At 42.2% G+C, this 25302-nt stretch overlaps 1 protein-coding gene across 1 annotated transcript in view; it reads right to left on the bottom strand.

Annotated features, from left to right (window-relative positions):
* crim1 (cysteine rich transmembrane BMP regulator 1 (chordin-like)) overlaps nucleotides 1-25302 on the bottom strand; it is a gene marked incomplete at its 3' end in the record, with an annotated part of 308756 nt that overhangs the window by 213573 nt on the left and 69881 nt on the right. The window contains exon 2 of the mRNA XM_080751169.1: nucleotides 14873-15046. Within this exon, the coding sequence (XP_080607295.1) occupies nucleotides 14873-15046 (174 nt within the window). The remainder of the gene's footprint in view (nucleotides 1-14872; nucleotides 15047-25302) is intronic.

Genomic DNA, 25302 nt, shown 5'->3' on the forward strand with positions numbered 1-25302 from the left:
ATGCAGTAGATATAGTAAAAAAGAGTAAATAAAAATAAAATAAACGGCGCAAAAATACATACAGTAGGTAAATACAAAGGTTGTTATTGCCAGTTGCGAGCCAGTTGTATGGCACCACCAGGGGCGTCACGGGGCCCTAGCCCTAGTAACTGAGTTACTAGGGCCCAAGGTGGAGGTGGCCTTAATTATTGTGTACTTTAGCTATTTAAAAAATAGCAGATATACAAGCTCACAGCGCGGCACCGAGTGCCACGCTGGCGAGCTTGTAGATCTGCTATTTTTGAAAAGTCGTGAAAATGTATGCAAATCTTGGAATATATGTATTTTTTGAGCAAACTTTTGTAACTCAAATTTTGATTCTGGGGGATCCCTGGAACTAAATAGTTTGAGATGGGGGTCCGTGGGCCAAATACATGTCATTTTGGGGGTCCTTCACGTGAAACGTTTGAGCACCACTGACATGGGAAAAATAGTTTTAAAAAAAGTTGAAAAATAGAAATATTCAAAGACTTCAAAGCCGCGCTGTGAGCTTTTATATCTGCTATTTTTTTAATAGTTAAAGCACAAACTAATGCTTAATAACGCTTACAAGTGAATCCTTGTACCCTGGGCCCAGAATGTGGTGCAACTCCCCTGGGCACCACATCAATACAGCACAGAAATGAGGACAAAATCTGTTCCAAGGACAACAAAATATTCTATTAAGTCTTGGTTCTGAGAGGCTTAATCTCTTCAAATGGTCGTCGGCGGCAAAAATGCCAAATAAATATTGGACCATGATATGAAGCAAGTTGAAAACCACTGAAGTAGGACTTTAAAGCCCCCAAAACATGATGATCAGATATTATGACTATACTAGGAGGAAGATTATTTTCCCAAAAAGAGTACAGAAAGAGTCAAAATTAGGTTTGTATGTGGCTACACTAGGCTTGTCACCAGAACCGATACTTCGGTACCAACTCGATGCCTAATGTGACGGTACGGTACGGTTCTGACTTTTCTACAAGTACGGTAGTACCGAAGTACCGTTGGTACCGAGATGCCAGATCTGGCCGCTTCTTTTGTGTTGTTTTTGGGCTGTAAATGAGCGGTTATCCGGCAACCCTCACTGCCTCACAGCAGGCAGTCGGAAGACACACGCACAACCCTCACAGCAGGGTCTGATGCTGTGATAACGTTACGTGGACTACCACGCTTTAAGGAGAAAAACAACAACATGCAACATGGCGGCGGCACACGCATCTGCATCGCGTCGTCTCCAACCAGCAGCGACAGCTGCCCCTCCATAGTTGAGAAGAAAAACTAACCAAAAGTCGCTTATAGTACTTTGCATTCGAGGATGAGCAGGGATTAATAGTTGATCGTCAAAAACCTGTATGCCGGCCCGTAACCGTTTCCAGACGAAAGGGGGGGGGGGGGGGGGGGGGGAACACATCCAACTAGCGAAACATCTAAAAGACCGACATCCAGACTTGTACAAAGAATTCAAGGTGAGTGCATTTGAATTCACGTGTTATCATTATTGCCCATATCTAATAACGTTACTATGGTGAGCCCACACAGTAAATGAGCTGCCTGGCAAAGTAACGTTAACGTTGTGTCCAGCCTCGTCACGGAGAGCAGCCCCCGTCTGTCCCGCATAAAGATAAAGTTGCAAGGCAGCTCATTTACTGAATTGCCTAACATAACGTTAAACAACGCTGGAATAATACACACGTTATTCTTTGTTTGAGAAGGCTGGCATTGATGTTTGGCCAATGTTCTTCTAGACTTTTTTACGCTAGGATTATGTGTGTGTGTGTGTGTGTGTGTGTGTGTGTGTGTGTGTGTGCGTGCAGCGTGCGTGCGGTTGTAATGGGCTATGATTTGTAATAAATATCACTAAAAAGGGTTTCACCACGTCATTAAATGACTGCTTGCACTGTGTGTGTGTGTGTGTGTGTGTGTGTGTGTGTGTGTGTGTGTGTGTGTGTGTGTGTGTGTGTGTGTGTGTTATTACAGCCTATGCTGTTTTCATATTGTTGCTGTAGTCAGTCACTTAGCTACATCTACTAACAGAAATCTCAATGTTCTTTTCACAGTATCAGCCAGAGGAGGACTTTGACAGGGAAGACAGGCCAGAGCAAAGCCAGCAGCAGCAACACACACACAGCCAACACTTTTATTTTATTAATGATAAATTTTTTAAGGCTACATGCACATTATTTTATTTTAATCATTTAAAGCTACATGCAACTTCTGTTTAAGCATACAGTATTGTTGTTTGTTGTTCACTTCTAATAAAGGAGTGTATGTTGAACTACATGGGGTTTATTTTTATTTTTTTATCGTGGTATCGAAATAGTATCGAGAATCGTGGAATTTCAATGGTATTGGCATCGACTACTAAATTTCTGGTATCGTGACATCCCTAGGCTACACCCACCAGTTCATTAAGTATGCCTGGTTGTCATGGTGGGTGGTGACCCAGCTGAAGTTAGCCACACCCACAGTGTTGGGTGAACGGTAGTTAGGGGAGGGGATGATTATATGATGATGATGTCACTCTATCTGTGTTTTTGGATCGGCACGTTTGACCCACAAGGTGGCAGCCTCGAGGAAGAAACCCAAAATACAAAGGGAATACATAATTGCTCATAACAACCACACCAGGGGGTCTAATGAAGTACTGTCAACCTCCTAGACACATGAAAACCAGAAAAAGTACAAAACTATGGCACCACCTCTTTAATTTACAGGAAAAAAAAAACACAAAAAGTTGGATCACGAGGTTAAGAGGTTTCTACTCGACGGCGACGCCACAAACATCTATATTTGCACGGAACTGTACGTGTGGCGCACGTGCTATTGTATATTTATAAATCAACCTACCGCACTACGCTATAGGAGGCTAGCAGACACTTTACATCTTCAAGATTGCTTTCTTGACAACCCGCGGAGAAATGATGACCCACGCACCCCCTCAACCCTCCCTGCCGAAATCGCTCCCGAACCTGAGAGGAGTTGACAAACATGCATCCATCGTGTGCGTGCCGCCGACACTTGACAGCACTCCGCCATTCAACCTTCCGCGGTCCATCAATAAAAGCGAACGCGCTCCCGCGGAGGGGAAACGTTATTTATGGAAGACGGAAGAGCGTTGCGTCTGGGAAGTCTGAGCCGTTAAGACTACAGTAGACAACCTTTAACCAGGCGGCGCTACAGAAGGAGGGTACTGTATGAAACAATGCATTTTGATTAAATCACCATCATGAAAAACTAAAGGAAACGTGCATGAAGAACAAGGGATGATCAAACGATAGCCTAGTGGACGTGTATGGCTCCTTTCTGCTTTCATCACACAATCAAACGAAAACGCAGCGACAAGGATGGCTGACACACACACACACACACACACACACACACACACACACACACACACACACACACACACACACACACACACACACACACACACACACACACACAGAGAGAGAGAGAGAGAGAGAGACACACACACACACAGAGAGAGAGAGAGAGAGAGAGAGAGCGTGACACATGCAAACACTCCAACAGAGTGCAGCGGATGAGTGAATGAATATTCTCAACAAGTTTTCCAACTGTACAGTCAAAGGTTATGCTAAAAGGATAAATAGAATCTGGGGGCTTGTTTCCTTTGCGGCCCATTGTACTCAATTCATCAGTAAGACATAATGATGCAAACAATACAAAACTACATAGCAGTAAAAAATCACACCCGTGTGAACTGAGCGGTGGTTTACCCACCTCATAGATCATGTGTACCGATTTTTGTGACATTTGAAGAAAATATGTAGGAAAAGGAGCAAAAAGTGTGTTTTGGCGAAAATTCAAGATGGCGGAAAATCTATCCTGGCGCAAATGGGCGTGGCCTATATGGGGAGATGCGTCTTGACCCAAGGAATCCAGGGAAAAAAGAATTTTAATTTTCCGATCTACGGTTCAAGAGTTACGGGGCAAAACGTAAAGTGGGCCGTTATAGCGCCACCATGAGGCCGAGTGATGTAATTATTTTTCGATTCATTCTTAAAATCATTATGAATCTCCTCTCCGAGGTTTGAAACTGTAGCTCCTATGGTTTACGAGAGAAAAATACTTGAAAGTGATTTCTTGCATTGTCCCATTATAAGTCAATGGGGACAATTAAGCGTAGTTTTTTGCCGATTACGTCGGCATGGTAAGGCGGATCGGAACGAAAGGTAATAGCACACCATTCCCGGCCGAGCCGCATATTTTGATGTATATATTGCGCAAGTGGCGTAAATGGTGCGGCACTAGTTACGCGCCGAAGTTTAGGCTACATACACGGACGGAGACAGACAGACAGACCCACACACACGGCCACGTATAGGAGCGTTGTGACCACCGCTCAAAAAGCAGTACCAGGAGGGAGTGAAATCCAATCACAACTGAGCGGTGCCAGACCAAGTCTGCCAAGGCTTTTTGTTTTCTTCTTTTTTTGCAATGGCAGTAGGGATGGGATGATATGAAAATTTCATGTCACGATTACATTTGATTTACGATATTATCGAGATAATCAAAATATTCCCAACATCTATTATAGAGGCTTTACGTGGTACCAGATATGCAGCTCTGCAAATAAAAGTGAACTAGACCTTACCCGTTCGAATATATGTGCTGCAAAATATGTGCAGAGTGTGGGTTATGGGGAAAGTAGTAACTAGTAACTGCATGGTGTGTGCGTGAGAATATGTCGGAGCATCATAATGTAAGGAGCAGCCCATGGAGGAGTGTATATTTATGATGGATACAAATCATTTAACAGCTAAATTAGGTGAATAGAAGTATGAGGATGTATTTGCTCCACATAAGTTTTCTATACCCGCTGGAAGATGAGACACACATCACCCGTTGCATGCGTGACCCATGCAGAGAGAGAGAGAGAGAGAGAGAGAGAGAGAGAGAGAGAGGGAGAGAGACTGCAACATTCCTAACTGTGAGAGAGGTGTGTGTGGGCCCGGGGCTACAGATCCCATGGCCTGGAGGAACGGACCGTAACCCTGACAACAGGCTGTAGAGCTGTAGAGTGAAGAAACGCTAATAAATAGCTATAATTTTGGGAAAAATGAAATTCGGGCTCCGTCACCGTGTGTATAATGCTAATGGCCAATGCCATGTTAAATTTGAGATCAGTCGCTGAAGCGAGTGAATAGATAATGCATTTTGTGACCTGACTGACTGACTGACTGACTGACTGACTGACCCCTCTCTCTAATTATAGTATGGATGACGGAGGATAATTTCACGACAAATTTCAATCTCCACAATATGAGTATTGTGATTTTTAATAACAAATACCGTCCCATCCCTAAATGGCAGATTGGCCTGGCTTGCAGGCTAAACACGTGAGCCTTGTCTGCAGATAGGACACCTGCCAGGGGAACCAACCTGGAGACACACAGATCAACCCAAACACAACATGCTGAACGGGAGCTTCCAGTTACACCTGTTGTCAACATATGTTGTTATCTGTATGCCATCCAGATAAGGGCGCGCGCGCACACACACACACACACACACACACACACACACACACACACACACACACACACACACACACACACACACACACACACACACACACACACACACACACACACACACACACACACACACACACACACACACGTAGTGATCAGATCTCAGAAAATGTCATCGTCGAGAACAGAGAAAACTGTTGGCAAAGATAGACTATGTATTGACATTGACTTAGGTGTCCTTATAGAGCATACATGGGCAACTGGCAGCCCGGGGGCCACATGCGGCCCCCACATTCACTTAATGCGGCCCTCAGGTTAATATTGGAATACTGATATATTATTGATTTCAGCTGTTACAATTCTAAACATGACCTGCTTTAATTCCGTCAGTCTATCTTAGTAGCTTAATGACTAGTATAGTAGTATTAAAATGTCTTTTATTATGTCCAATGTATTTGTATTTAGGTTCATAAAGTTAACAGGAGTATATAACTAAATGCGTTTGAAAAATGAAAAAAATGTTACATTTCAGGATTCCAATTAAGAAATAACAAAAAACTATTCAGGATTCCAATTCAAAAGAAGCAATAATAGCCTGCTATTATAGTTCTGCTATTTTTGCTTCTATTGTATGCAATACTAGAATGACAAATGTGACCCTCTGGAGTGAAGGTGGAAATATAGTGGCCCTTGCCATCATCACAGTTGCCCACCCCTGTTATAGAGGGTATGCACGTCCACTGGGACCCGCCCCCCTAATCTAGACTGAGTGGCAAAACATCGAGCAGCATGGAGCACTGGAGTTTGGAAGTGCTAGTTGCAAATCACTCAACGGCCCTGCATACCACCTGTTTCTAAATTGCACATAATGCAGGAGGCAGCAGGATGTTGTGTTGTTGAAAACGAGTGCTTCCAAACTCTGACAATTGGAACAATAATCCCCTGCACAGAATGTCTTGACAGAAAGTAGCTCATAACATGTCTATGGTGGATTTTTATGAAACAACTTTGCAGATAGAAAGAGGATAATTCAAGCTTTCAGTACAGCCGCAATGTTGGGGAGTTAACTTTGTGTAATACAATCAGAAAGGACTTTTCTGTTCGGATGTATGGGCTGTCAATGGCAGAAATTAGTTTTTTGCCACTCAGTAGGCGTTCCCACATAACTTCCAGCAACAGTGACGTCACGAGCATACCCTCTATTCTAGACCTTTTTGAAATGAAGTGCCATTTTTTTCCCTATATGATCAATGTGCCATGTCAACATAGATTTTAATGACACCCAATCAAAGATTTCGACACATTTTTGATTGTCAGGACATTGTTATAACGGTCATTAGACTCAGAGCAATAACGCACCTATCTCCCCGACTCCCTCCCCTGTCAAAGTTCTGATTTTAATGAATCTAAGTGCAGGATGTAATTTGCTCTGAATTAGGTGACTTCATTTAATTGACCACGTAAAAAAAAAAGAAAAAAAAAATCGTCTCCCACACTTGCCAGTGATCACCCTCCATTGTGCCAAACATAATTAACTCAGTCGGTGCCATATTTAAAGTGGGATGACCTCTTATATTGCCGGTTCGCCAACAAAGGGTTAAAAAAATAGTGTGCACGCTGGTGCACACATTCGTGCACAGATCATGCACTATGCATGTGCATGCTTTTCACAGCTTTCAAACAAAAAAATCCGCTTGGAAATCCGTTCAGGCATTCAGGAGAAAGGAGCCCTTATGTTTTCTTCAAATGTAAACAAACATGGCTGCCATGTTTGAAAGATGGGGTTGGTATGGGGGTTAAACATGCAATTTCGATCATGCCTAGTACACTGTTGGAGGTCCAAAAAAATGTTTTTCAAAAAAAAATTTTTTTTTTTTTTTTTTTTTTATTATTTAAAAAAAAAAGACGTTCAGAAGACGTCTGGCAGGGAGGTCCATAGTGAAAAAGACGTTTTAAAGACGTTTTTATCATAGAAACATATTTTTTGGCAGGGTATGAGTTAACACATGGGAATCCAAGGTTTCTAACATTTCTAGCTGTTGCTGCTGCCATCGTTCACTTACGCTTTAATTTTGAAGAGCCTCGGAAGCTTTGTGCGTGTGCACGTGAGTGTCCACTGACGATTGAGGAGGATGATCCATTTGTTTACAAACGCTCGCGAAACTAAAATCCAAACCGGGGCCGACCATCGCGGTAAAGTGTCGCCGTGAAAACAAGCAGATCTCTGCTTCCCTGGCGTTCTTTGCACCTCATTCATAGATAAAGCTGTTTTTATGTTTCAGCCTAGAATGGAAGTCAAAGCAGCCTAGACCATCCATTCTGTGTCTCTGCGAGCCACGGTGTGGCGTATGGACTAGGGTCATTCACAGACAACACAACATGCGCACAGCACGCTGCACAGTTAACCCTTTGTTGTCTCGTTGAGGAACGAGACAACTCCTTTTGGCAGAGCGACCTCTAGTGGCCTTATCTCGTTACTGAACGAGTTTGGCCCCTTGGGGGTTAATGTGTCTATTTTCTGTATTTTTGTATGGTATGAAATATGGCTTAAAGGTGATACACCATGCATTTAAAAAGTATTTATGTCATATTGTTTATGTCCCAAAAACGTTTTTCAAAAGGTTTGAGGCCAAATTACCACTCCTGAATAGAGAGCCTCAATCATTTTTGAATGGCTCTCAGAGCATTTCAGCTGCAGTACCACCTTTGGCCTGAACTGCGCCAGCCCCCCAAAAATCCTTTTGATTTTTTTTTTTTTTTTTTGAAAAAAGATTTTTTTTGAAAAAAAAAATGTTTTTGATTTTTTTTTTTTTTTTGTGATGACGTCACAATCGGCAGAGATGACGTCACAATCGGCAGCAAATCTGGATAGCCTGTTTTGAGAACCCGTGGGATACTTTTAACCTTCGCCTTCTCAAAACCAGAGAAAGACACAACGGTCAGAAATGGGACTTTGTGAGGATAGAAGGTGCTAGTGGGACCCCAAAAAAAGGTTTTAAAATAGGAAAAGTGAAATTTCATGGTGTATCACCTTTAACTTGAACCCTGTAACGACACTATTCTGAGGTGAACATTTGCAGAAATGAGCAAACATTTCATAGCATACAAGCATACAGCTACAGTAAAACAATGAAGACACCAGTGCAGGGGGCGTCAGCTGCCATACCCTGGGTCCAGGGGGGAAAATAAAAGTTACTTTTAAATATAAATCCATGAATGTCTTTTTGTCTATCTGTTCTGGTTATTATGTTGTTAAAGTACAGTAAAATAACTACAAATGCAAAATTTAACAAAATGGTCACTTTAACAAGGTATTATACTTATATTCTCCCCATCTTGACAAGATGGTATATTCCCAGGTTCCGCAGGTCAGCTGCACAGGTGCAATGCATTATTGTTAATTGTGGCACGTTTACTAACATGCCAAGTTTAGCTGTACTTGAACAACCGTTCCAGGCTGCCATATCCAGCCCAACTGTAGGGAAAAATAAAATGTACTTCTTAAAATAAATATATCATGCCTGTTGCTAAGGTATGGCAACATGACTGGTGTATTGCACGCGCGCCTTGTCATGTTGCCATACCTTAGCTTTTTCTGAACTGACGCCACTGCACCAGTGGGTCTCAAAGTGGTTCCAACTGGCCCTTTCCGTGTGTAACTCATGTACTCACGTACACACGGAACCAAAATGGTTCCACTAGTACTCTCTAAAGAGTTACGTTGAGAACCGCTAAATTGGAGTCATCGGTAACACCTGTGAAGGAAAGGAGGGAAGAGCCAATTAGCTAAACGTGACACAAATCTTCAGCGTATCAACCAAACATTATCCGTTCGCTGCTTTCCCCCTCAAGGATGTCGTACAGTGACAGATGCTACAGACACCACCGAGGCACAAATGACTTGTGGGTTGGCGTCGCCTCCTGCCAAGCAGCCGCGGGAGATAATAAATACCTTCTTGGCAGCAGCAGCGCGTACTGGCTGTACGATAACGGCACTGACGCAATAAGACAAACACCATGCATGTTAAACTCCCACCACACCCACCCACATGCCGTCCTTGTTTTTTTTTTTTTTTGCTTACGTGTGCCTGAATGTCTTCATGCTTGTCAGAAAGCGTGAGGTATAAAGCCGTTTCTAAAACGTTTAGTTCCATTCCTTGATTCTGATTACAGTACTTGGGTATATGCATATACGCCATTTTGTTCTACTTCCGGGTGTCTTTCAACTTCCTTCACAGGTGTTACTGATGATACTAATTAAGGCTCTGTTTGATTTATTGTACAGCGGTTCTTTAATTTCAGGGACCCCCATGAACTCTGTACAAATGGAATCAACAAATGGAAGCAAATGGATCCTTGCAGGTGCATTTGCTTCCATTTGTACACTCTCAGAGTTACACACCTGTATGGGGACATTTGGAACCCACTCAAGGACACTTTGAGACCCACTGGTGTAGCAGAGTGTTTCCAGTGAGCCAACATGCACAATATCAGCACACTGACTCTGTTTGACCAGAATGGAACAGACCCTTGATTAGTATCATCAGAAACACCTGTGAAGGAAGTCGAAAGACACCCGGAAGTAGAACAAAATGGCGTATGTGCATATACCTTGAATCAGTTTATATCAAACCCAGGTGTGTTATTTTTTTTTCCACAGTTTTCCACAGCTAGTGCACCAATTATCTGCACCTGTGTTGTTGGCAAAAGGCTGGGAACTACTTTCTTTGTAGCTGGGGATTACTTTCTTGCAGAGCAGACCTTATAGTGAATTATTAGTGAAATAGAACAATTATAATTGGTACATGTCTATGGTTTTTCATGTTGCCATATTGTGACCGTTTTAGAAAAGCAATAATCCACGCGAGGCTTGTGGTTACCTGTATTTTACACAGGCTGATAGGGTTCCTCTCAGCCGGTGTAAAATACCAGGCAACCACTCGCCTTGTGTGGCTTATTGCTTCAGTTTATACCCCCAGATTCCATATAGTTTCGTTTGTCAATTTGTGTTTTCAGATATTTAACCAGTTGAACCGTCAATAATTAGGAAACTTGACCTTTCACTCTGTAATCTTTTCCCCCTCTACACCAAACCTCTTTGCCGGAAATAGCCGATCTACAAGCTTACAAAATAACAGATCTACAAGCTTACAACACCTCGTGCTGCGAGGCGTTGTGAGCTTGTAGATCTGCTATTTTTGGCTCAACTTCTCAGAATATGGAGGTTATGGTTCAAGTTGTTAATATAAAAAGGATTGGAAGATTTGGAGGACCCCCTGTAGTAACTCTGAGGACCCCCTAGGGGTCCCGGACACCCTGTTGAAGATCCCTGACCTAATGAGTAATACTCATAATAATACTTTTTTGTGCACTGTTTTTTGTTTACAAATGCTTTTTTTCTGACAATATCTACTGCATAGTACTGTGTTCTATCCGTCTGTCATAGAACAGGGGGGGTAGAACATCTAAATATTTTTAGATGGGGGTCGGTGGCCAAATACATGTAATGTTGGGGGGTCTTTGACATGAAGTTTCAGAACCACTGATTTAGAAGAGGGCATTAGAACAGTGGTTCTCAACCTGCGGGTCGGGACCCACAAATTATCTTGGGGGGTCCCCAGATGATAAACTTAAAGTGCAACAGTAAACAAACCAACATAAAATGTAAGATTATAGAGGGTATCAGCACATTTCTCATAAACATTGGCCAACCGTGTTATGCAAAATGTAATGCCTCAACTCTTAGTGCTCGTCAGGGTGGGGGGGGTCCCCAGTTAAAATGTGATTATTTTGGGGGTCACAGCCTGAAAAGGTTGAAAACCAATGCTTTAGAAGATATTAGAATCGGGTCAAATATATTCAAAGTCTTGCACACATGTTCACGTTTTTTTTTTTCTTTTCTCAAAAATAGTAGATCTACAAGCTCGCAGAGCGGCACTCGGTGCCGCGCTGCGAGCTTGTATATCTGCTATTTTTCACTAGTTAAAGCATAACATATTGATCAAAATATGAGTGTGCTATCGCTGAAGACAAACAGCGGTGGGAGTCGATGTATGCAGTGTAACAATACAAAGGTCCAAGGTTCAATTCCTGCTCTACTCCAGGGTTCTGTCTAAGCGTCAGTGAGCAAGGCACTGCAGTCAGAGAAATGACTCAACCTCGAGCTGCACGCTCAAAGAAGAAAGATAAATGCTTTGTTACACAAACTGTACTTCCTCAAGCCTTGAACCTATACTGCTTGCTGACGCACGCAAGCACACACACACACACACTATGCAAGGTGACTCAATTGTTAAATGTAGAGTGGTATACAGTATTGACGCTGTATATACGTATACAGTGATTATTTTTTCATTAAAATTCTATCGAGTGACGACAAAAACCATGACTCACTGCATGTTCAGAGAGAGAGAGAGAGAGAGAGAGAGAGAGAATACAAATACATTTTGACCTGGTATAACACAAATTAATCCTTGATCTGGTGGCGAACATTAGGCGAACATAGCAGATCTACAAGCTCGTAATGCACAGATCCATCCATCAGATCTATCTATCTATCTATCTATCTATCTATCCATCCATCCATCCATCCATCCATCCATCCATCCATCCATCCATCTTTCGTTCTATCGTTCTATCGTTCTATCGTTCTATCTATCGTTCCATCCATCCATCCATCCTGTTTTAAGTTCTGACTAACTGAAAGAAAAATCACCTCAACCAGGTCTGGGCATTATGACTTCACATCAATATCATGATTATTTCAATGTCACAATTAATATTCTTTTACTATATGTGTGTAGTGAAAATGATTGGCAAATTTCTAATCTATACTATCTTTCTGCCGTACGTCACCATTGCACACCAACGTCTAATACAGTGTTAAGTGGTCAATCGGACAAATCAATTTAGTTGATTATAAAAAGACAATTCACTTTGTTGGTGTTGCTTTGTTGAAATATAGGCTACAAAAGCAACAAAAAAGAAAAAGAAAAAAAAATGCTTCTCGATTATTCAGTCATACGTTCAAAAGACAGACAGACATTGTATGTCAGTGTTTGTGGACTGGTGTGTGAGGGAAACCACAGCAGAGTCTATGACTTTACGGTGTGTGTTTTTATCCTTGATTGTCTTTTTAACCTTCCTTTGTATGCTGGTTGCAGGCAATGAAATGGATCCAATCAGCGCTGTCTGGCAGCTGTCCAGACAGACACACAGACACACACACACACACACACACACACACACACACACACACACACACACACACACACACACACACACACACACACACACACACACACACACACACACACACACACAGACCTTCTACTCTATGTGCTACTGGGCTGTATGACAGCTGTCTAGACCAGTGGTTCTCAACCTGTGGGTCGGGACCCCCAGGGGGGTCCTCAAATTATTTTTGGGGGGTCCCCAGATGATTGACTTAATGTGCAACAATTGTTTTCTCACTCAACAGTAAACAAACCGACATAAAGTTTAAGTGTATAGAGGGTATCTGCACATTTCTAAAGTGACAATTTAAGGCATTTAAATACCTCTAAAATGACAAATTAACTCATACAGTGCCTATCCCGAACAAGTTCGGCTTTATTTCAATCCAATACAATTTTTTTTTTATTAATTGACTTACCCTGAGCTGCTTGTAGAGTCGTGGGTGGTCCTGGCTCGTCCTACGCTAGCCAGCTAGCCATTTTACATGGTCCGACGATATATTCCATTAAAAATGGTTTAAAATACATTTTTGAGCCCCCCAATGTTCACCGAATGTTCAGCGCCGCTTCCGGAACGACGTCCAGTGTGCCTATCCCGAACATGTTCGGCTTTTTTAATGAAATGAATAAAATGATCCGAGGCCTTCTGAAGCCTGGGCCTAAATTTTCAATCCAGTGTTCGAAATCCGGCCGCCCCCCGGCCGGCCGTTAGCGAGTAACGTAGCCGCGAATCGCCGCCGAATCCAATGAAAAACCACATCTTTGGAGGCCCATATCTCTGGATTGTGTTTTTTGGGATGCGGCGCAAGGTTTATTTACGGCTAAAAATGATCTTTTAAATGACAAAATGCTAATAGCTATTCTGTAGCCATTTTCATCCGGGACCTTTCCATGACGTGCACGAACGTGAGCACGCGCGTCACTGCAACGTGAGTCCCCGGATGCTAATACGCTCGCCTATGAGAGATACCCTGGCATTCTTTGGCGCCCTCTAGGGGCTGGCACTAAAACGGTTAAAGGAGCTATAGTCAACTTTTTCTTGAAAAACGGATGCTAAAATAAAAATGTCGAAAATATTTTATAAAAAAGATTAAGCTTCATATATGTGTTTCTATTCAGAAATGACCACAAAAAGCGTACAAATAATGATGAAATAATCAATCAGGCTGACTTTGTTTACATCCCTCTTCTTTTTTATAAAATATTTTCAACATTTTTATTTTAGCGTCCGTTTTTCAAGAAAAAAGTTGACCATAGCTCCTTTAAACATTGGCCAAATTGTCAAATACTAGAGGCAGAAATTGTGAAAATAGCAGATCTACATGTTCACAACGCCTCGCAACCCATAGCTTTGTTCTACAAAATGTAATGCCTCAACGCTTAGTAGGGCATTCACGAATAGTGATTTTTAGTATTCGAATTATTCAACCTCAAAGTATTCAAATAATCGAATATTTAACAGGACTGGCCAAACTGTTAAAGTAAGCAAGAGGCGGACATTGTGAAAATAACAGATCTACATGCTCACAACGCCTCGCCTCGATAAATAGTGAAAATAGCAGATCTACATGCTCACAACGCCTTGCGTTGCGAGGCGTTGTGAGCATGTAGATCTGCTATTTTCACAATATTTATCTGTGGAACCGATTAAATGTAATACCTACAATTCCAAGTAATTGTCAAGGTGGGGGTCCCCAGTTCAAATATGTTTATTTTGGGGGTCACGGCCTTTGACAACTCATTCTTATGACTTCCTATCTAGCCAAGCTTTATAAACTATATATTTTATAACTATATATTTTATAAAAAAAAAGAAAAAAGTGAATATTCGACTTCGGTGAACAACGTCGAATAGTGACTTTGATATTCGAATATTTGGTGAATGCCCTAACTCTTAGTGCTCGTCAGGGTGGCGGGTTCCCAGTTAAAATATGATTATTTTGGAGGTCGCGGCCTGAAAAGGTTGAGAACCACTGGTCTAGACAGACAGAAAGAGACACACACACACGCACACGCACACGCACACGCACACACACACACACACACACACACACACACACGCACACACACGCACACACGCACACACACACGCACACACACACACACACGTGCACAGACCTTCTATGTGCTGCAGGGCGGTCTGGCAGGTGTCCAGCGAGGGGAACTGGAAGGGGTCGCTGCAGGTCCGCAGGGCGTGGCACACGCAGCGGCCATCTTGGATGTTGCAGCCCGTCACCAGGTTCTCACTGCAGGGTTCGAAGCCCAGCAGCTGGCCCGCCTCCCAGTCCTCGTCTAAGCCAATGGGAGCACAGGAAGACACAAGAGACAAGAGATGAATGGGTCTGCCAATGGCGACGCGGGGATACGCGGCAGACAGAGATGAATAGGTCACTTATGGTGGGATTGTGATGATGCAGTACAGTCGGGGGTCTTCAACGTTTTCAGGCCAAGGACCCCTTAGTTGAGAGAGAGATGAAGCAGGGACCCCCACAACCTGTTCATAGATTCCATATAGTTTCATCGTTTGACAGCACAGTCATCAGTGTATTTTGGATTCATGTCAATTTGTGTTTTCAGATATTTAAACACTTGAACCGTCAATACTTAATAAACTTGACCTTTAACTCTGTACTTAGTCTGCTCTTTTCCCCCTCTACACCAAACCTCTTTGCCGAAAATAGCCTTTCTAAAAGCTCACAGTGCTTGAATGAACCCTAGCGTCTCTGTTCTGAGGACAACTTTACAACTCTTCTGGAGGTCCCTGGCACACAACGCTTTCAGGCGGGGGTCCACGGCCAAATGTAAATCCTTTCGGGGGGTCCTTGGAACATAAAGGTTTGAGAACCACTGCAGCCGAGGACCTGACATTCATTTTTCAATCTCCCCCCCCCCCCCCCCTTCTTATATGGCTGAAAGAGATTTTAATACGACGTTGGGGAGGATACCGCCCGTGTGTGTGTGTGTGTGTGTGTGTGTGTGTGTGTGTGTGTGTGTGTGTGTGTGTGTGTGTGTGTGTGTGTGTGTGTGTGTGTGTGTGTGTGTGTGTGTGTGTGTGTGTGTGTGTGTGCGCGCGCGCGTGCGTGCGTGTGTAAGAGAGAGAGTGGGAGTGAGAGATGGACATTAACTGTACAGTGCAGCATGGGCAGTTGTCATATTAATAATAGATCAGTAGAATGAATTCTAATGTGATGTAGAATACATTAGAAGCTAATAGAGCAGGTATATACTGTACATAGCCGCTTCTCCTTGGACAGTCAGAATACGCCAGGGACACCAGATGGTAATAATGACAGCAGACACGTGCACACATAGATGTCAAAGGGGGCTTGAGCCCCTGCCCTTTTATCCGTCTGTAAAAAAAAGTGCCCTCTCCAGAACATGAATGCAGTTTTAATATGGTGAAAGAAATGCAAATGCCCTCAAAATCATTACACCAGTCGACTCCCATCAGGGAAAGTCAAAAGTTAAAAAGAAAAAAAAAAAAAAAAAAAAAACATTTTTTTGTTATCATTATTTGTGCTCCTTGTGTACAGCATTCAGACCGTAGGATTGCTTATTGTCAAGGATAGAATGATTCTATCCTTTTCCAACTGTTTTTTCAATGGAATTGAGCACAGGGTTTCGGGGTCTGTCCCCCAGTTCACGCACCATGTGATGACTTCAGCAAACAATAAAGTCGACTTCAACTCAACTTTTTACTCAGTCGGGTCGACTTGAAAACATCACAAGTCATGAATGCCCCAATTTCCTCTTTCCATCCCATACCTGAAGGCAGCATTCAAGAGAATTGCCTTGTCCAAACTTGGACTTGAATGCAGCGTCTCATGTTGAAAGAATTAGCCAGTAGCTATGCCCCCCCCCAAAAAAACTTTTGTCCAATGCTAGCTTAGAATAACTTCCTGCTTGCCAAGGTTTGCCTTGGCAACAGCCTTGGCAAGCTGCCGGTTGCTAAGCTAGCATTGGACAAAAGCTTTTAGGGGAGGGGCATATAGCTACTGGCTAATTGCCCTCTCTGTGTAGAAACCCATGCCGTTAACTTACGCCACATCTCCAGAATTCACTTGATTATGCTTAGTTCAGTGTGGTATCAAGCAGTGAAAATAGCCGACCTCCAAGCTTGCGATGCGCTGTGAGCTTGGAGGTCTAGTATTTTTAATATTTCCACTAAAAGGCCCTTTTAGAAATGTCAGCCCCTGCCTCTCTAACATTCTCTGCACGTCCCTGAATGATAATATGAACAAAGATCATTTACATATCACAGGAACAGAGATGAATAGCAGCTAATGAACCAGGCCAACAAACACAATGCGGAAGTGGGAAGATGACAATAAGAAAACAGAGGGATTTGCATTAGCAGAAAGACAAACATAGATATGTTTATGCAAATATGTTGTTGGTCTGACGTTTTTCTTTTTACTGAGAGGCATTCCCTTTGGATGATGTATTCACGCTTTAAAGGAGTAGTTCAACCACTCCGACATGTCTCCTTTCCGACATGTCTCCATTCCGACACTAACCCTATCTCTAACCCTTACCCTAAACCTAACCTCTATGGAAGTGTCGCCACTCAGACAATAAGAAGTCAATTTCGGAGTGGCGTCATGTCGGAATGGAGATCGACACCCCTTCGAAACGCCTCCATTCAGAAACACCCCCACTTAGAAACAGTTTAGGGTTAAAGGTGATACACCATGCATTTAAAAAGTATTTATGTCATATTGTTTATGTCCCAAAAAACGTTTTTCAAAAGGTTTGAGGCTAAATTGCCACTCCTGAATAGAGAGCCTCTCTCATTTTTGAATGGCTCTCAGAGCATTTTCAGCTGCAGTACCAACTTTGGCCTGAACTGCGCCACCCCCCCAAAAAAAAAAAAATCGGCCATCATCGACGGCAGCAAATCTGGACAGCCTGTTTTGAGAACCCGTGGGATACTTTTAACCTTCGCCTTCCCAAAACCAGAGAAAGACACAACGGTCAGAAATGGGACTTTGCCAGGATAGAAGGTGCTAGTGGGACGCCAAAAAAAGGTTTTAAAATAGGAAAAGTGAAATTTCATGGTGTATCACCTTTAAGGTTAGGTTTAGGTGACACCTACATTTAGAATAATGGAAGCCAATAATTACTTTTTTTAATATGTATTACTCACGCCATGGAGACTTGAGTTCAATAATAATTCTTTGTATTTATCGCATTCCTAAGACAAAAATGTGATTATAGTAAATTTACCCCCATTGATTCCGGAAGGGGACCCAAATGTAATCAAATTATTGTCCCCCTGGCGTGAGTAGGAAATAGGAAAAAGTCATTTTGGGGGTGAACTAGTCCTTTAAGCCTGATTTGTCATTGTATGACGGTGTCATAAAAAGCAACACTGTCATGCAGTTCCATCCTGCTTCACCTTTTCAAAATGTCTAATTTTAAATAAGTTGAGTCTCCTTGATGTGAAAATGTTTGGGAGCCACTGGTTTAAACAACAATTAGGAGCAAGTAAGCCCAAATAAGCAACACCACCACAAGCCCAAAAGAACAACCCGCAACCACCGATACTTTCAAGTGACTTCCCAAAGTGGCTCATAATAAGAAGACATGGCAACACTGGTGTGCACACAGTTTGCCACCTTGACACAGATGGCACCTGCAGCCGCTCCCGTCTCTAAATTAGAATAATGATGCATAAATAAGGAATTATTAAGAGCTCGGACAGCCTCATCAAAAGAGCTGGGGAACTGGGGCTCATACACAATTCATCAGATCCTGCCCAAAAAACAAAAAAAAACAAAGTCTGCATCCTGGTCCATCAAAACGTGTCTGCCTAGGCCTTAATCAGGTGTAGAATTGTGTTAAAGGTCATGTAGGGAAAAGTACTCTAGTATACTCTAGACCCCCCACCCTGACGAGTACTAAGAGTTGAGGCATTACATTTTGTATAGCATGGTTCCATTGTGAAAATGGGGACTTCATGCCTTAAGTCCGAAGGTTCATTAGTCCTACATCTCATTAGTCCGAATTTAGTTAGGGTTACTGAGGTTAGGGTTAGGGATAGGGATTCATGGGTTGCATTTGTAGTCCTACACCAGCCATGTTGAGGACCAACACAGGTGTTCTGATTGGCGAAGAACAGTAGTTCTGTGCCAATCAGACACATTGAAACACCTGTGTTGGTCCTCAACATGGCCGTTTAGGACTACAAATGCAACCCATGAATAGGGTTAGGCATAGTATTCTTAACAGATTCGGACTAATGGGCTGTCGGAAAAAATAGGTTTCGGACCAATGCCATGGCACCTCCTGTGGAAATATCCTATCTACATGCACCACTGAAACCGTCAATACTTACGCAACCTTGACCTGATTATTGATCAATTACATCTTTAAGTAAAATATTGTTTATAAATACAGTTAATTTCGTCCTAGAAATGAATTAATAAGTAATGTTGCAATTTCAAAATCTATTACGTCTATAAATATCACTGCATTCAATGACACGCACGCACGCACGCACACGCACACGCACGCACACACACACACACACACACACACACACACACACACACACACACTCTTAGTCTGCTTTTTTCCCCTCTACACCAATTCTCATTACTGAAAATAGCCGATCCACAAGCTCACGACACCTCACAGCATGAGGCGTTGCAAGATTGTAGATCTGCTAGATCTGCGGAGGCTAGGGAGTAAGGAATGAGTCTGCCGTTCTAAGTGCAAGAGGGAGTTTATTCCACAGTGTTGGGGCCGGGAGGGCGAATTGTCTAGGACGAGTGGATCGCTGTCCTGGGGTTTTTAGAGAGGGTTCTGGGTTAAGTGCTCTACCAAACAGATTGGACAAACGTCTAATTGTATTCACAGAAATAGAGCTTTGAAGTACAATACTCAAGTAAATGTACTAGAGGTACGACTTTCCGACGTGCATGATTTCCGAACCGTAAATCGGTGTAATGTTTTTCAGAAGCTGCGAGTGACGCCACTTTGTAGTAGGGATGGGACCATACGCGATATTATCGTTTATCGTGATAAAAAACACTCACGATAATCGGATCGTGGAGATTTAATTCATCGTCATATCGTCCTCCGTCGCGCACTGGGATCAATTCACCTTTTATTTGCCGAGCTGCATATCCGGTTCCACTTAAACCCTCTAGAATTGGTAAAAGGTACTTATGATATACGTACTTGATAGTCTTTTTTTTCACTCTCTATCAAATGTCTTTGCCAAAAAATAGCCAATCTACAAGCTCACAACGCGTCGCAGCGCGACGCGTTGTGAGCTCGTAGATCGGCTATTTTTTGGCAAACGTTCCGCCCCAGGATAATGGATTTTGATTATCGTAAATCGCGACTTCTACCACTTTTTGTGGTCACATGTTCAGATACTGGATTCTGATTGGCTTAAAACAGTGGTAAATCAGTCAACAACCTTGAGTTGGCCGCCCACTGTTGTGTTTTGCACTAATTAACCTTGCAAGTTACAACAGTGTTTTCTTTCATTTATATGGTAGAAGTGGTAGAAAAGCAATTTACCATTCGAGGGTCGTGGGTTGTTGGCTGATTTACCACTGTTTCAGGGTTGTGTGGCACTCGGCTTCGCCTCGTGCCACCACCCTGAAACAGTGATAAATCAGCCAACAACCCACTCCCTCCCATGGTAAATGGCTTACTTCTTTTGTCAAAATAATCGTGATATGACATTTTCATATTGTCCCATCCCTACTGTGTAGTCGAACCGGACCTTTCCGTCGAAACGTGCGGTTTCGGAGAGAGCCTATGGACAAAGCCTTTACCGTCCGCCACGGGCAAAAAGAAGGCAGATTGCCAAGTCATTCCACAAGCTGGAATGGGACAGGATGAGAGTAAAACCTGACACAGCATCTTTATTGTGAAGATGAAGTGGTGGGACAAAAGACCAGGAGGCACTTTTAACCACATATCACAGCAGCTGCTGCCAAAAGCCATAGCAGGACGGTATAATGTACAACTTAGGACATTTTCACCGGGAACGCAAATTTGTGTCATGTTAGATTTGAACCACTCTAACCATTATTTTGTGCTTTAACTATTGAAAAATAGCAGATATACAAGCTCACCGCGCGGCACCGAGTGCCGCGCTGCGAGCTTGTAGATCTGCTATTTTTGAAAAATTTTGAACATTGTGAATATTTTTGACCCGATTCTATTTCTTCTAAATCAGTGGTTCTGAAACCTTTTCATGTCAAGGACCCCCCAAAATGACATGCATTTGGCCGCGGACCCCCGATCTCAAAATATGTTGTTCCAGGGACCCCCCCCAGAAGCAAATGTTTGAGTTACAAATCTTCGCTTTTAAAAATATATATTCAAAGACATGCAAAAAAAAAAAAAACAGGATTTTACAAAAATAACAGATCTACAGGCTTGCCGTGAGCTTGTATATCTGCTATTTTTTCAATAGTTAAAGCTTTAAATAATTCTATGCCTGAATGAGTTAAAGGCAGGAGGCGATAGAAACAAGGTTGGACTGCACTGAGAGGTCAACCTTCTTCTCTGGCATGCTAATGCTGTCACCACCGATGAGCGGAGAGTGACGGAGATGTGTCCCTATACCAGGGGTCTTCAACGTTTTCAGGCCAAGGACCCTTTAGCTGAGAGGGAGATGAAGCAGGGACCCCCACTACATAATTGTATAAATGTTGTGATGGAGATTCTCATCGATTTCATATAGATTCATAGACTTGTTTGAGACTTAACCACTTAGAATCTTAAATTGTCGATACTTAACAAACTTGACCTTTCACTCTGTACTTGGTCTGCTCTTTTTGACCTCTTACACCAAACCTATTTGCCAAAATCAGCTGATCTACAAGCTCTCAACGCCTCGCAGCGCAAAGCGTTGTGAGCATGTAGATTGTACATTTTTATTCAGGCCAGTTTGAACACTTATACTGTACCTGTTCACAGTTTTGCATTCAAATGATTGCCACCCTTTTTACCTTTTTGGATAATACGGCGATTATTTGTAGAACTATGGTTTAGTTAGGATAAGAGCCACCAGGACAAAGCAGAGCCACAGAGTGTAGGTGGAGTGAGTGAGTTGCTCCCTTTGACTTTAACCCATTTAGAGGGTTATTATTGAATGCTTTAACCAGTGAAAAATAGCAGATATACAAGCTCACAGCGCAGCTTGTAGATCTGCTATTTTTTTTAAAGTCGTGAAAATGTGTGCAAATCTTTGAATATATGTATTTTCAAAGCGAACGTTAGTAACTCAAATTTTGCTTCTGGGGGGTCCCTGGAACTAAATATTTTGAGATGCGGGTCCGTGGCCAAATATATACAATTTTGGGGGTCCTTCACATGAAAAATTTTGAGAACCACTGACATAGTAGTCTCTCAAGAACAGACTAACTGAGCTCCAGGTAAGTGAAAAGGACCTTTTCTTTTGACGATGGCTCGCCAGATTGCTGACATAGAAACATAGTTTTTTTCAAAAAAATCTTAGAAGGATTCAAAAGACACTTACAGAATCGGGGTCAAAACTCTAATTTTCACGATTTTTCAAAAATAGCAGATCTACAAGCTTGCAGCGCTGTGAGCTTGTAGATCTGCTGTTTTTCAATAGTTAAAGCATAAAATAAGGATACACAATAACGTGTACCCGTTCTGAATGGGTTTTAATCACAGCTGCAGGGAAAGGTAGCCGCGCAGACTGCTGCTGCCGCTGCTCAGACAGATGGATGAGACGTTGTTGCTTGAAGCTCCCATCAGGGCCAACCTGAACTCTGTGATTCTCTGGCATCTATCTGTCTCCCTATCTGCAGTGTAAACCTTGGATAAGATCAGGTAGGACAATGACTATGGATTTACCAGCTTCCGCAGGGCGTCCGAACGCACAACACTGTTTGTTCGAGAGAAACACGGGCTGGAAGGACTTAGCCTTTTACGCCTCCATCTACTTGTATGTTTCCTTTGCGACTATATTGATTAACTGTTTTAATTAATCAAATCATTGAGAAGCAGGTTATTAACTCATCGGATGCCCACGAGGTGTCAACGCGTCAATCTCTTTGATGTCTAAGTGTGCCCATCGACGCGTTTGACGCGTTGTACAGTAAACTATACCGTACTGTAGCACCTGTACTGTACTACCGCGGTGACGAAAGAAACTCCATGTCCCAAAATGCAGCGCCGGATCACGTGACCGGGAAGTGCTGTCTCGCTAATAGACATGCATGCAAAGCTGCTGCACAAACATGCATTTTTCTCCTAATCCAGGTTTTAAATCACTTTCACGTTCAAAACGCAGCCTTTTCTACCGGCCGTCACACAAACGCCGTGGCGCAGGATTGTTAAAAAGCGGTCCTGACTGAAAGAAAAGATTTTCTCGAAATAAACAGGACATGCTTGGATTTCATTTACTCTGATTACTTTTTCCGCCAGGACCTCGAAGGTATAGGCAAAATGGCGGGTTGCCATGGGCACCAGCAAATTAACCCTTGCATTCATCGTGGGCACCCGATAAGTTAAACATGTCTGTATGTATGAAGATTTTTGTTTTATATATATATTTGAAAAATAATGGGATTACTTAATTAAATTACGTTTTTTTCACCTATAATCCAAAGTAAGGATTGATTGATTATTACCTGCAGAAACACATTGATGAAACAATGCCCTCTGGCTGTATTGTGTTGTTTTCACCGTTACCGGCAGTATTATTTCCCCAACATGCGAGTCAGGCTTTTTTTCTGTTGAAAATCTCATCAGTAAAGGATCGGGATCGTTAATCTTTATTTGTTATTGACACCATTCTCCAGACCGCTTGCAGATCGTTAATTTTTATTGGTATTGATACCATTCTAGAGTCCGCTTAACGACCCAAGTCCTCATTGATACCACTACATCGATACTCTTCTATTGTTCGCTGGAAAGATGAGACAGAATATTATTTTTTTTCTAACAGAAGTGGTGTGGCTTTTATTCCTTATTCCTTACGGTGGCTGACATCTGAACTGAATGGCATTTTCATCACCTTTTTCAAGTGTAATTTGGTAAAAAAAAAAAAAAGTATGCTGAATATTGAAAAGGTCCTTTTGTTTATGGTTTTGTTTAAAGGTCCTTTTTGTCCAACTGAAATGTTGCTTCATGTCCATACTGTCACTTAAAGTGCCGCTGACACGCCAAGCTATGGGGCGTAAAAAGGTGGCAAGCCCCCCGCTTTTAGAGCCCCACTGCCCAGCGAGAGGCAGCATCCCCTCTCTGTGAATTTTATCGTTTTTGCCAGATTTCAACAATTAAACATAAACAAACATATTCTCATGAACAACCAGATTTGTGTGGAAATATAATTTTTATACGCACAGATGTATATACATTTTTGTGTCTTTAGCTTTAGTGCTAGCCTAGTAGCCCTGTGCGAGCAAAGGAAGTTGCTTCCCGTGGGCTGCGAGTGCGACCCTGCGGGCGATGGGAAGAGAATGTACATTGTACTGTAGGTACAGTACATTATAACTCTATGGTACAGTACGGGCAAAGATTTGTCTTGTTTTTTCGTGACATGCCCACTTTAAAGTGATTGAATTGTGATTGTCATTTCAGGCTATTTAGCGCATTATTATTTAGCAGCAATCAAAACAGGACAACTACAAACTTGGTGTGCATATCACCACGGTTTAAACGTTGATAGGCATTTTATATGAAACTAGCCTACATTGGACCAGTGGTGCTCCATCATTTTCGCAGCTGGAAAAACTGCTCACATGTTAGTATGTTAGTAAAAGTCTCAATACTGCACTGTAGATGTACTCCGTTAAAAGTAAAAGTCCAGAATCAAAATGTACTTGAGTAAAGTATGAAAGTATTGGCAGGCATCAAAATGTACTTAAAGTACCAAAAGTAAAAGTACAAAATGTTTGAAAATAGCAGATCTACAAGCTCAAAACGTGTCGCAATGCGACGCGTTGTGAGCTCGTGGATCGGCTATTTTCAAATAGCCTAGGTATGAAATAGGGCTAAGGTGGTTCATGTATTTTTTTTTTATAATATTATAATTTATACCTGCAAAGTAACTAAAGTTTTCAAATAAATGTAGTGGAGTAAAAGTACAATATTTGGATCCGAGATGTAGTGGAGTAGAGGTAAAAGTATTGGAAATTGGAAATACTCAAGTAAAGTACAAATAACTCAAAAGTGTACTTAAAGGGGAAGACCACCCATTTTCAATATTGAACTGTGTCATTAATATACCTTAGAGGAGTTGTGTGGAAATAGAAAAAAAGTTGCCCCCCTTCTGTGTTGCCTAGAACTGGAGGATTGATTTTGGGGTTTGTATTGTAAAGTACAATGTGTGCTCACATGTGAGCTCAATATTGAAAATGGGTGGTCTTCCCCTTTCACTCTTTCTCAGCCTGATCACACTTTTACACAATTATAGCTAAGGTGTTCTCAGCCTGATCACACTTTTACACAATTATAGCTAAGGTGTTCTCAGCCTGATCACACTTTTACACAATTATAGCTAAGGTGTTCCCAGCCAGAACACACTTTTACACACTTTTTCTAAA

The sequence above is a fragment of the Nannobrachium achirus genome (genome assembly GCF_963921795.1).
Source record: "Nannobrachium achirus genome assembly, chromosome: 20".
NCBI classification, from domain to species: domain Eukaryota; kingdom Metazoa; phylum Chordata; class Actinopteri; order Myctophiformes; family Myctophidae; genus Nannobrachium; species Nannobrachium achirus.